The sequence below is a fragment of the Ictalurus punctatus genome, chromosome 12 (genome assembly GCF_001660625.3).
Source record: "Ictalurus punctatus breed USDA103 chromosome 12, Coco_2.0, whole genome shotgun sequence".
NCBI lineage: Eukaryota > Metazoa > Chordata > Actinopteri > Siluriformes > Ictaluridae > Ictalurus > Ictalurus punctatus.
In genome coordinates, this window is record NC_030427.2 from 13,318,597 (window position 1) to 13,330,872 (window position 12,276).

Sequence of the window (12,276 nt, forward strand, 5' to 3'; positions counted from 1 at the left end):
TTACGTGTTTCTGGTTGCACATGGGTCGTTCTAGTGGAACTCAGGGCAGTTGTGTGTTTTTTTTTCTCCAAAAATAAATATTTAATCATAAAGTGCATTAACATACAGCAGGTTGCTCAGTCGGTGTAGGTGTTCGTGGGCGAAGGTCGATTTTAAGTGAGTCACCCAATATGTCACCCAATATGCAAACACTGGACGTGGGCCAAACCGAAGCTCACTACTGCGATTAGTTTCTCCTCCATCTTATCCAACACTGACATAAAAATCTTTACTCATCTATCTTGGTCAGAATGTTCAGTTCAAAGCATGGGGAACTTTTTTTAGACTATAATGTATAATTATATATCAGCTTGCATTAGTGCTTATTAAAATACGTGCGTATTTTATTTGAATGTTTATTGACAAACTATAGCGGGGTTTCCTATAAACCGTTATTCTGTTCCTGGTGCGGCTTGCTTTTGTGTTTTTCTTTGCATGTGCTTTTTTTTTGGTTTTCCAGCCCTATCTCCAGCACTGTTCTTATGTACTTGATTTCCTTTATGTATTTACCAATAGTATGTTTCACGTTAATCAGTTTGGTTATTTATAACCGATTGTTTCTCTTCCTCCTAGCGAAGTCTTGCCAGTCATCTCGTGCATTTCTGAGTATCTCTTGTTTTCTGGTTTTCCAACTAGTGTCTGCATTAGCATTTTTTTGATACTGCCTACAAGTGTATGTACCTCTGCATTAAACTTTGGCTACAATTCTTGCCTAAAACAAAGCCCACACTGAATAAACGTACTCGCATCCTGCCTTTAGCCACACGTTACATCTTTTCTCAGTACAGAAAGGTGGTGAATTTACTGAGCCTGGTAATTGATAGAAATTAGCTGGAGTATTCCTTTAATGGTGTGAGGAAACACACACTCACTATCTCGCAGCTGCATCACAGGCGGAGGCAGAGTGTTGAAGTAGGGATGGTGTAACGCATCCTGGGCTGAAATCCTTTCGTTTGGAATCATCGTCAACATCTGCTGCGCCAGGTCCTCCGACTTATAGGGTAACTGTGCAAATCTGAGCCAACACACGCCCACACACACACACACACACACACGCACAGAGGCAAAGGTATGGGTCAGGCCTTTGCTTAGGAAGTTGCAGATGGGGGTGCTGACTACACAAAGACCCTTCTGTTCTCTCTTGGAACGAACACAGATATGCACACACATGGGCACACATGCACACACACACACACACACACACACACACACACACACACACACACACACACACACACACATACACTCAAGCTAAACTGGATATTACCTTTTCCAGACATCTCTGAATTGCTGGGGTTTGCAGGGCAGGAACCATTCTGTAAGAACACACACAAAATGCTCTCTCAGTGTTTGGAGAAAGCCGAAACCAGCGGCCTCCACCTCGATGAAAAACCTCATTCCCCTTCTCCCGGGACGAATGTGACCTTGCACGCCCTGGAACCCACACGCTTGGCTGTGTCATGGACACATTCTCTCTCATGCCTTCCTTTCCTCTTGGTGGATGGCCACCCAGTCTCTCTGTCTCTCTCTCTCTCCCTCTCTCTCAAAGCTATGCTGTGTTCACCTCATAGCACACCTGGTTGTGGTTGCGAGTCTGGCCTTGTGCCTGAGCCTGACTCAGACACTCAGAGAGAGATTGTGCCATACACGCCACACAGCATTACTGCCATGTTCGCAGCTTATACTGATTCTGAGGATGTGTTCATACAATATAATGGTGCCTGTTTTTCTGGCTTTATCAATAGACAATAGCTAGAAGCCTGTTATTGTGAATGCAATGTGCTTTGTATCATTCAGGTTCAGAAAAAAAAAGACATCGCCAGGTTCCTCATACCTCCCAGAACATACTGCTAGGTGGATTGTTGACTCTAAATTTCCCCTAAATTGTGAATGTGTGTCTGGATGTTTGTGTGTGTCCTATCCATTATGTATTCCTGCTTTGGGTCCTGGTTCTAGAAGTCTGCAATCCCCCCAAAGTAAAAAAGGGAGAAAATGTAATTTATTTCATTAGCTAGTTTGCCTCACACCTCCAGGGTTGGGGGTTCAAATCCCGCCTATGCCCTGTGTTTTTGCGGAGTTTTCATGTTCTCCCCATGCTTCTGAGGTTTCCTCCGGGTATTCCGTTTTCCTCCCCAGTCCAAAAACACGCGTTGTAGGCTGAGTGGCATTTCCAAAATGTCCGTAGTGTGTGATTGTGCCCTGTGATAGGTTGGCACCCCGTCCAGGGTGTCCTCTGTAACTTTAAACTACAGCAAAGTTCTGGCACAACACTTGTGTCATCACTCTGCATTTTTGACTCATGTCTGCTTGCTTGACCTTTACCACCTCGTCACACCCTCCCTGTTTCCAGTGTGTGAGGATGTGTGTTTGTGTCTGACTCGGAGATGTGAAGTTACGTTGTAACGTGTTAGCTTAGCACCTGTAGTGAGCATGCAATGCAATCACACACACATGCATGTGAGCCAAAGGGGCTTCAACGGCACTCTGTGAATTTTTTGCTCCAGTAGCCTGGGCAAATGTATATGTTTAATGGGAAAAGTGAATGTGTGTGTGTGTGTGTGTGTGTGTGTGTGTGTGTGTGTGTGTGTGTGTGTGTGTGTATACTGTCTGCCACACCTACACACACACAGGGACTGTTAACCTTTTTAATAAATAAACCAGTGACTTTTCATTATGGGAAATGTGTTAATAGGCAACCTACTTCAAATTTTCTCTCTCTCTCTCTCTCTCTCTCTCTCACACTCACACACACACACTAAGTTTAAAGCATGGCTGACTCAGATGACCAACTGTGTGAGGTGTGTGGCATCAAAGCATAAAAATGAGCTTATCATTAACCCTTACTAACACTTCAGGATGAGAGTGTAGGGCTGGAGAGCAGAACAGGACGTGCCCACTCACCCGCTTTATAGTTTGGCAGCTCGCTCACTCCCGGCCAACTCTCCTCCGAGGGCACGCCGAGAACCTGGAGAGCGAATCAAGGAGGAGAACGAGGTGGAGGGAAAGAGGAGAGGAAAGGAAATGAACAAGAAAACAGGAGATTAGATGCTGCTCTCACATGAGGCCACCAGTATTCTAGATATTTCACCTTCTATATGCATTTCACAGGGGTTATTAAAGGAATACTCAGGTGTTTTTTCAATCCAGCCTCTATTTACGACATCTGGAATGCATGTGTGATTACCAGTGACAAGAATTCGGACAAGCTTCCCTATACTAAGAAAAGAACAGAAAACATGTTTAGTCAAATGTCACTTATTAAGGAAGTCTAAGGGAAGCTGTCGAGGGAGGCATTTATGCAAAACAGCAACACAGGAAGTTGGAACTCAGGATTACCTCATTTTTACCTTTTTCATTTAGTTATACACAAAGTTATACACTGCTGACTGTGAGGAGTGATGTATATCTTCCTCTTCAACAGCAAACTGTATCATCAGTCTTATAGATTTAACAAGCAAATATGTCTGAATGTTGATTGACCTAAAGCAAATACTTGCACACTGTGTGTGTGTATATATATATATATATATATATATATATATATATATATATATATATTTATACACATACACAGTATAGCTCATTTAAATGTAAGAAGTGTCACTTTGTTGAGCGTCCATGTTGACTTGACATCGCTCGCTGAACGAGGGGGACGCTTTCTATCGTTTTTCCTAGTCTGAAAATTAGGAATAAAGAACTTAAAAATATGTAACCAGGGCTTTCTTCTTCATCCCCCCACCCCCCCCAATGCAGTCCAGATTTCCATATTTCAGATTTGAATATTGTGTTGCTAGCTCTTCATGTCAAACCAGTAAAGTCAGAATCAACATGAAACACATGTACAAATATGACAGGCAGTTACGTAGAAAGCATGGTTGCCAGATTTAATGTTTAAAAAAACAAAACCCTTCAAAATTGCACTTACACCTAAACATAAAGATATCATCCAGCACGTGGTTAGAATTCAGTAAGAAGAAAATTATGTTACTATAATCAGTAATGCAGTTGGAAGATGGATAGTTCAGCATGGTACAGTTTCATCTTTCTGAAAAGTCTTTCTGTAGCATTATACAGGAGAGAATAAGATGTATGAGAAATGTAGGAAATAATTCACCTATGGGCTATAACAAGGCTCTTTAGCCAATCCCCAAACACACGAACTTGGATTTTAAATAAATAAATAAATAAATGCAACCCAAAAACTTCAATTATAAGTCTTACTATGAGATAGACACAAGAGAACATCGTCCCAAAGATGTACGTGTACAAAAGTATGTGTTTTGCACAAAAATTTTTTTTGCCCTTAGACCTCCATTGTAAGCGAGTTAGAAACAGGTTTTTTGATTCTCTTTTCATTACAGCGGAAAACCTGTTGAAATTCTTTTGACAAATGCAAAAAAAAAGAGATTTAGATATAAATCTAAATTTTAATCTCTATAAATAGAGATTAAGTATTCTTTTAATGATGTTATTAACTGTCGTTTTTTTTTGCCCATATTTTGTCTGGTTTGAACTTGCAGGCAAAAACACAGAATATTCACTTACTCTCCAGATTTTCACCAACTGTTCAAAAACATCAGCCACGCCGGGGAACGCTGGCACCCCCTGTAGCATCTCGATGAAAATGCAGCCTGCGCCCCTACAAACACAAAGCAACTGTTGTGATGGTTTGGACGTGTGTTATATTTAGATAAGTTATATTCAGTGTGTGGTAGACCTTCCTACCAGATATCCAGTGCTGTAGAATAATCTGTGGACCCCAGGAGAACATCAGGTGGTCTGTACCACAAGGTCACGACTTCTGCTGAGTACGTCTGGCACGGGATCGACTTGGACCTGGCTAGACCTTAGGGAATTCCAAAGCAGGGATTAAGAAGCGTTACAAGGAAATGAAAACGAACAGAAATATTTATAGGACACAATCCAAAACACAAACAAATTACTCTGGATTGTTCCAGAGTGAAAATGTTGTTTTAAAACGTGTGTAACCAGTTAACAATGTTATTTTTCCACTCATGTAATTACCCAATCAGCAAAATCATGCGGTGGCAGCAGTATAATGCAGAAAATCATGCAGATACAGGTCAAGAGCTTCGGTTAGAGTTCATGTCAAACATCAGAATGGGGAAAATCTGTCCCCATTCAGTCCAGTTTGGGTGAACCTGTGCTCACTCTTGCTTCCGATTCCTGTTGTTGGCTGACAGAAGTGTAACCTAATGTGGCCTTCTGATGCTTTTCTGCTCACCATGGTTGTAAAAAGTGGTTATATGAGTTACAGTAGCCTTCCTGTCAGCTTATATATACATACATATATATCCACATATAAACACATACATACACACACACATTATATATATATATATATATATATATATATATATATATATATATATATATATATATATACACACACACACATACATATACACACACACACATATTTATAAATACCATTCTGTGTATAATTCTGTCTAGAGACTGTTGTGTGAAAATACCAGATCAGTAGTATCTGAAATACTCAAACCAACACCCATGTCATGATCAAAGTCACTGTGATCACATTTGTTCCACATTCTGAGATTTGATGTGAACATATAACTGAAGTTTTTGACCTTTAGCTGATGATTGCATGAACGAATGAACAGGTGTATAGGCATTCCTTTAAATAAAGTGTTAATGAAGATAAACAAAGCACGGTTTCATTTCGATGTGTTTCAGAAACCCACCAAAGTCGGCGAGTTTGAGCTCGCCCAGGTAGCTGATGAGCAGGTTCTGAGGTTTAAGATCCCGATGCAGAATCCTCCTGCTGTGGATATATGATAAACCTCGCAACAGCTGGAACATGAAGATCTGTCAGAAACAGAGAGAGAGAGAGAAGACAGAGAGATGCATTTCCTATCATCTCCTTTCGTTTCCTTTGATTTGCTTTGAACTGAAGCAACATGAAGCCAAATGATTATCTTACGCGAACATTCCATGGGTGAAGTCCTCCTGGATGCTGGATCATATACTGAGCCAAGTCTGTTTGCTGAGGGAGTGGAACATATGAAGATGATTTAAAATCAAGCCCCAGAGCTAGCATTCTCTTAACGGTTAGCACTGTTATAACATGAACATTTGTTATAATGTTTTGCTGATGGTTTTAGTCATCCGTGAAACTATCGAGAGGTGAGAACTTTAAGAAGAAGGTGAACGCGACAGTGTATTGAACTCACCATGTACTCGAAGACGAAGGTGAGGGACTCGCGTGTGTGGATGATGTCATGGAGCAGGACAATGTTAGCGTGTTTGAGGCCTTTTAACAAAGAGGCTGGGGAAAGAAAACACAAACATACTTTTGAGAATGTTAGATTTTGCCGTGAATCCAAATGTATTACATGGACAAGAGGCAGCTGATGATAACTGACTGATAAGTGGTAAGGGTTTTCTTGCCTTCCCTGATTGCAGTGAAAGGAACACCTTCCTCCGTTTTCATTCGGATGACCTTCAGCGCCACCAAGTGCCCGTTTATCCTTACAGAACAACATAAAATACATTTAGTGTCTGCTGAAAACTCTCCATAATATAATCACTAATTATACCCTTCCTGCTGAAAAAGCCAATGATTACAGCAACATGCCAATGATTACAATTTTGTTTATTACTTATTTATTAATTAATGACATGTCCAACTTTTATTTATCCATTTATAGCAACATTTAATATTGTAGAAGGTCCACACAACTACGGTTGTCACGGTACCAAAATTACAGTAGTCAGTACCAATAGCAGTAATATTCCACGGTACTCTGTACCAATTTCGGTACCGAAGCAAAACACAAAAACATGCTAATTAAACCACACACTATTTTATTAACAAAGTTAAATATCACTGTAAAACATATTTTTTAAAATGCCATTGTGTATTTCAAGTATATCATTATTAAAGCTACTAGGAGTTATCCAGACAAGAGTAGAAATGTTTTTCTGACTGATATTAAAGACATAAACATTGCTAGCCTCACATCTATTATTTTCTAACACATAAATTTCACATATATCGGTCATCAAAAAGCCTCTGGTGTGTACAATTATTAAACCCCATCATGCCCTCCCATTTATTTTACCCCAATAAAAGTTAAAGCATTAAATGGTTAATAAGGATTGCTGACCGTATTAGCTTTAAACGCGCGTATGCTAAACATTAAGTAAGCGAAAACGAGGATGTTTTCTTGCAATTATACACTCCAATTAAACTATGCTACAACATTCATAATGCAACCGCTACCATCATTTTAAACTTACCTGCTTGAACTGCTTGAATAAATACTGCGGGTAAGCGGCCGCTCCTCCTGAAAGCATGGTTAATCTATCCGCACATAAATTTTAGGGGTGCGGCGTTTACACACTTGGCAGTAATAGCACTGAAAGCAGAAAGCGAGCGTCCGAGAGAAATACATGTATTTCGCCTACTATATAGTAGGTAAGTATGCGGTTTCGGACGCAGCCATGGGAACCGGGGGAGCTACTGCTGCTGCTTTGGCTCTTCTTGTTGCACGGTGCACCCATGAAAGGTTCCTGACTGACTACCTGTCAGGCAGCGTGTCAGTACTGGGTTGACCCGGTACTACCGGCACTTATGAAAATCTGGTACCGTCAACTTTTTAGTACCGACTTGGTACCGAAATACCGCTACTTTTGACAACCCTACACACAACAAGTTCTTGTTAATGTAATGAGACTTATTTCAGAGTATAAAAGTTCGTGAGAGGTTAATATGGAAACAATCTTTCCATATTAATAATGTTGCCATGAAAGAAGTGTTAATGACATTATGGCATTACAAAATGTTAATAATAGGGGAAAATTACACCGTACATTATAAATTTTGATCACCGTTTTTTTTAACAATGCAGTGTATTTGTGGTTTGATTTGTTCTCAATACAAAATAAACGTTTTAAAAGTTTATATTATATTTGTGTTGTCATTCGTGAAGCCTGTATCCAGATATAGCTCGATTTAGTGTATCGTCTCATGCCTAGTTAGTTGTTAGTCATCCATAATTCAATGAGCTCATTGAGGGACCAGTCCACATTAGCACAGATAATTACATCCTGTCATTTACACACATCAAATGAAGGCAATGCTGGAAACCCATATATCAGTCACTGTGACGGTAAATCACTTTCAGTCTATATAAGGGAAAACCGAATCAATCAGTTTGTCAGCCAGCCAGAAGATGGCAACTGCATCACTACTCTGCTTCTATTTCAGCGGTGGATTTGTTACAGCTTTCTGTTTCCATACCAAGTTCACACCTTGAGAGGAGATTGTGGAAATTGAACAGAAGTAGTCTATTGTGCGAGTGTTGCATGGTGCTATTTTAGGCACGTGACGTAATTTGCTCCTCGCTTGACCGGACAAAGAGGGAAAACAGGTTTGCTGGAAATTCACCGCTCTCTCTTGATGCATGATGCAAAAGCACCTCATTTGACTACTATGCAGTGACAGTGATCCTGTTAAAACACACATGGATATAGAAGTGTGCAGGAGATTTTTGTATTCCTGTTTCCCATGGAATTCTGACCACTTAAAGTTTGACCAACACTGATGTTACTGAAGGTCAGTCCTCACCAGCTGGCCCACCACCTGTCTTCTGGACCCCTTCACCTCACAGCTCCTGCTGTCTTCCTCGCTCACCCATGTCATTAATACATTACTCATCACAGACAAATTTCCCATCACAGGCTAATATAGCTTCACTGCTCCATAAGCAATATATAGAAATACATGGAGCTAAGCCAAAATCCAGAATGTGAGTTAGAACAAAAGACTCAACTTGTTTGGGTTATTTAATGGGAATACTGTGCTTGATTTGTAATAGGGTCATGTAATGAATCAAATGATGATGACGATGAGGAGGAGGAGGAGGAGGAGACAACCTGTCAGACTAAAAGACAAAAGTGTTGCTGCAACACTTTACAGATAAAGTGAGGGCTAATGCTGAATTTCCTACCTTCAGCCAAAAGTTCAGCACATGATGTCATTCTCATGCCGTCAATCGTCAATAAACCATCACTTCACTACTTATTTACTGTAGATCAATACACGTAGCCACTTTAGTTTTTAGGTTAAATCTATAACACTGACTATACAGCATGGTATTTTGCAAAAATTCAGTTCAGACTTCACCACTTCTGAGTTAAGTCGAATGCAGCATAAATCCCACTATCAGCAGGTAGTCAAAAGGCATTGTGGGTAATGTCGTAGTAATGTAGAAAACTGAAAATCGACCAACATGTTGATGAATGAAGTTTAAACTAAAAAACTCTAAATTAAATTTTGGATGAGCCTATTAGCTAACTACCATGCCGACACTTCTCCTGTCCGTGTTGCCTCTGGTTTTGTTTTATGTTTTCCTCCGTAGTCACGCTAGGGGCTAATGGTTCAAGTAGACAGGGCAGAGGCCCTGGGGATTCAGGAGGACAGAAGTCTTCTGCTTCATCTGCAAACTTTTTGTCACTATCCATATCATTATTCTGAGTGCTCTGGGAGGCCTGCCCCCCTTTTCCTCTCCTGCCTTTCCCTGCCACGCCCACTCCCCCTCCCTTCTTTGTACAAGCATCCATGCCCATTTAAGCTTTTTTCCAAAAACATTGAGAGGTAGACTTGAGCTGAAAGAGGGAGGTTTCATGGCCTGTTAAAGATCACAAGTTAACTATTAAAATAACTGTTAATATGCAAGTTGTTCAGGAACCTGTTAAAAAGTGATGACTCTGCAGACAACTTCCATAAATGTTAAACAAACATGTGCGTATGCTGTACTAACCTGCTTATTCCTTTGTATACTGTAGCGTATGCACCCTCTCCTAGTTTCTCCAGGTTCAGGTATGAATTCGCCGTTCCAAACTGGAGACCTGTGTTCTGTGCATGCAAGATATGTCTGTTACACTCAAATGTTATTGGCAATATTTGAAAATCCATACGTGTGAATGGTTGGTAAAACTGTGATGGTGTGGATGCGTGTGCGTGACTGTGTGTACAGTACATGTGTGTATGCTGACCCATTGAAACTCTGGCTGAAAGTTCTTTCCGCCCAGTGGGTCGCTGTTGCTGCGTCCTCTCTGCGCACGGAGCCTGCGCACTTGTAGAGTGTGAAACCACTGAGGCTGAGGAGTTTCCACGCCATCCAACTCTCCTAGCTACAGAGAGAGAGAGAGAGAGAGAGAGAGAGTTTGATGTAGAGAGAGAAGACAATTCACAATTAATACTGTTATCATTTGATGCTGAATTATTTAATCATCATCCCAAAGAAAATGAGACATGAGGAGAATAGAGAGCGAGACAGAAAAGGAGCGCGACAGAGTGGGAGTCAGTGAGATGATAATACAGATGAAGAGCTATTGTAGCAGGAGAGAGATATTTGTATATACTGTATATCTTGCCCAGTATTATCCAGTAATGCTGATTTTGTTTGCTGATAAACTTACCTAACAACATCCAATAGAGATGTTGTCTTTGTGTGGCTTTGTATAAATGTGTGTGTGTGTATATCCATCCAATTGTCAACTTGAGTCACTCTCGAGTCCCTAATTGACTCACTTGTGACTCAAATTAGACTTTTAATCCACTGAACTGTGATTCAAATTAGTCAGACAGCATGCAGGAAGAAACCCCTTCCGTCTATTCCAAAAGGTCATGCATTCGAAATGAAGCATTATCCCAAACAGATAATGACTTTGCTTCATCAGGATGGATGCATGTCTTAATTTTGAATAAAATAAAACCCAAAAAGCGAACACTAGCATGTAAAACATGTGGTGTCAGAATAACTGACACGAGGAATGTCATGTATAATGTATAGACAGTAACAGGTTAATCTAAAAAAATTAGAATATCGTGGAAAAGTTCATTTTTTCCTCATAATTTAATTTTAAAAAGTAGAACTTTCATATATTCTAGATTCATTACACATAAAGTGAAATATTTCAAGTTTTTTTTTTGTTTTAATCTTAATGATTACGGCTTACGGCTCATGGAAATCTCAAAATATTAGAGTAAAGAATTTATAATACAGAAATGTCGACCTGAGAAGATCTCTAATCAGCTAATTAACTCAAAACACCTGCAAAGGTTTCCTGAGTCTTTAATCTCTCAGTCTGGTTCAGTACACAACCACAATCATGGGGAAGATGAAAGTCAATTTTGCATTAACAGCAAGTTTTCTGCCAGGGGAAAGTCTTCAAGATGGACAACTTTGCTAGAATAAAATCCCAGGTTTTGTCTTTACTACCTCAGTATTATTATCTAGCTGTATTTTCGCTAATTCATCTACAGCGGAGATTCTGGACTGACTCATAGTCAATAGCTCGTGACTTGGTTCAGACTCAAACACCAAATTTATGTCGGCAGTTTTCTCCCATCTCAGCACACGTTCATCCTGCATGTAGACAAAGTGTACTACAGCAGGACTGATGGAAACCGTCATAAACCAGAGACGGCTTAAACACAAGCTCTTAAAGTGCTGCCTTATAAATAAATGACAGTGATTCTTAGAAAGAAAGCCCTATTTATGATGAAAGTGCATTCTGTGCAGGATGTAATATATTAAAGTCTGGCCTGCCAAAGCAGAAAAAGGAGTTTCTGGAGTAATTTAACGTGCATTACTGCTAGAGATGCACCGATACTAAATTTCTCAGCCGATACGATAACCGATTATTCAGAGTGATATCAGCCGATACTGATATTCTGCCTTTTATACCTTCTTTTAAATTATAATAATGCATTCCACAATTCTGAAAGAAATGCAAATAAAAACTTTATTCTCTCCATTTCAACAAGTTGTTTGACAGTAACTGGTCTCATAAACAGAAAACAAATTACTCTAATTAACATTAACACATGAACTCAATTCTGAAGATTAAAGTAAGATTTCTTAACTCATTGAATGTTACTAATTCATATTAACATTGTCTGAATACTAAAAAAACAACAACAACCTCCTGTTAGTGTCACATTCACTCACCACAAACAAAAGCATTTCTACTTCATCACTGACATCAAACTGGTAATATATAATATACACTTTTTTATATATTAACATTAACTGTATATGAAATATACTACTCTACAAATATAGTTTTCTGTGCAATATATACCTTTTTGTCAACTCATCTTCATTTAAATCTTTCAATGGTGTACTGGTGCTTTAATTCAGCACGCGCAGCGCGGCAAAATTCTTTTTTTTTTTTAAATTT

The 12,276-nt window shown here is 39.6% G+C and overlaps 1 protein-coding gene across 3 annotated transcripts in view; it reads right to left on the reverse strand.

Moving 5' to 3' along the window:
• cdk15 (cyclin-dependent kinase 15) overlaps positions 1-12,276 on the reverse strand; it is a 34,354-nt gene that overhangs the window by 2,360 nt on the left and 19,718 nt on the right. For all 3 annotated transcript variants that reach the window (XM_017482243.3, XM_017482244.3, XM_017482242.3), the window contains 11 exons: positions 10,084-10,221; positions 9,849-9,943; positions 6,472-6,551; positions 6,255-6,349; positions 6,005-6,067; positions 5,766-5,889; positions 4,765-4,885; positions 4,585-4,678; positions 2,941-3,004; positions 1,307-1,355; positions 912-1,054 (listed from right to left, as the gene is read on the reverse strand). In XM_017482243.3, coding sequence (XP_017337732.1) covers positions 912-1,054; positions 1,307-1,355; positions 2,941-3,004; positions 4,585-4,678; positions 4,765-4,885; positions 5,766-5,889; positions 6,005-6,067; positions 6,255-6,349; positions 6,472-6,551; positions 9,849-9,943; positions 10,084-10,221 — 1,066 coding nt within the window. The remainder of the gene's footprint in view (positions 1-911; positions 1,055-1,306; positions 1,356-2,940; positions 3,005-4,584; positions 4,679-4,764; positions 4,886-5,765; positions 5,890-6,004; positions 6,068-6,254; positions 6,350-6,471; positions 6,552-9,848; positions 9,944-10,083; positions 10,222-12,276) is intronic.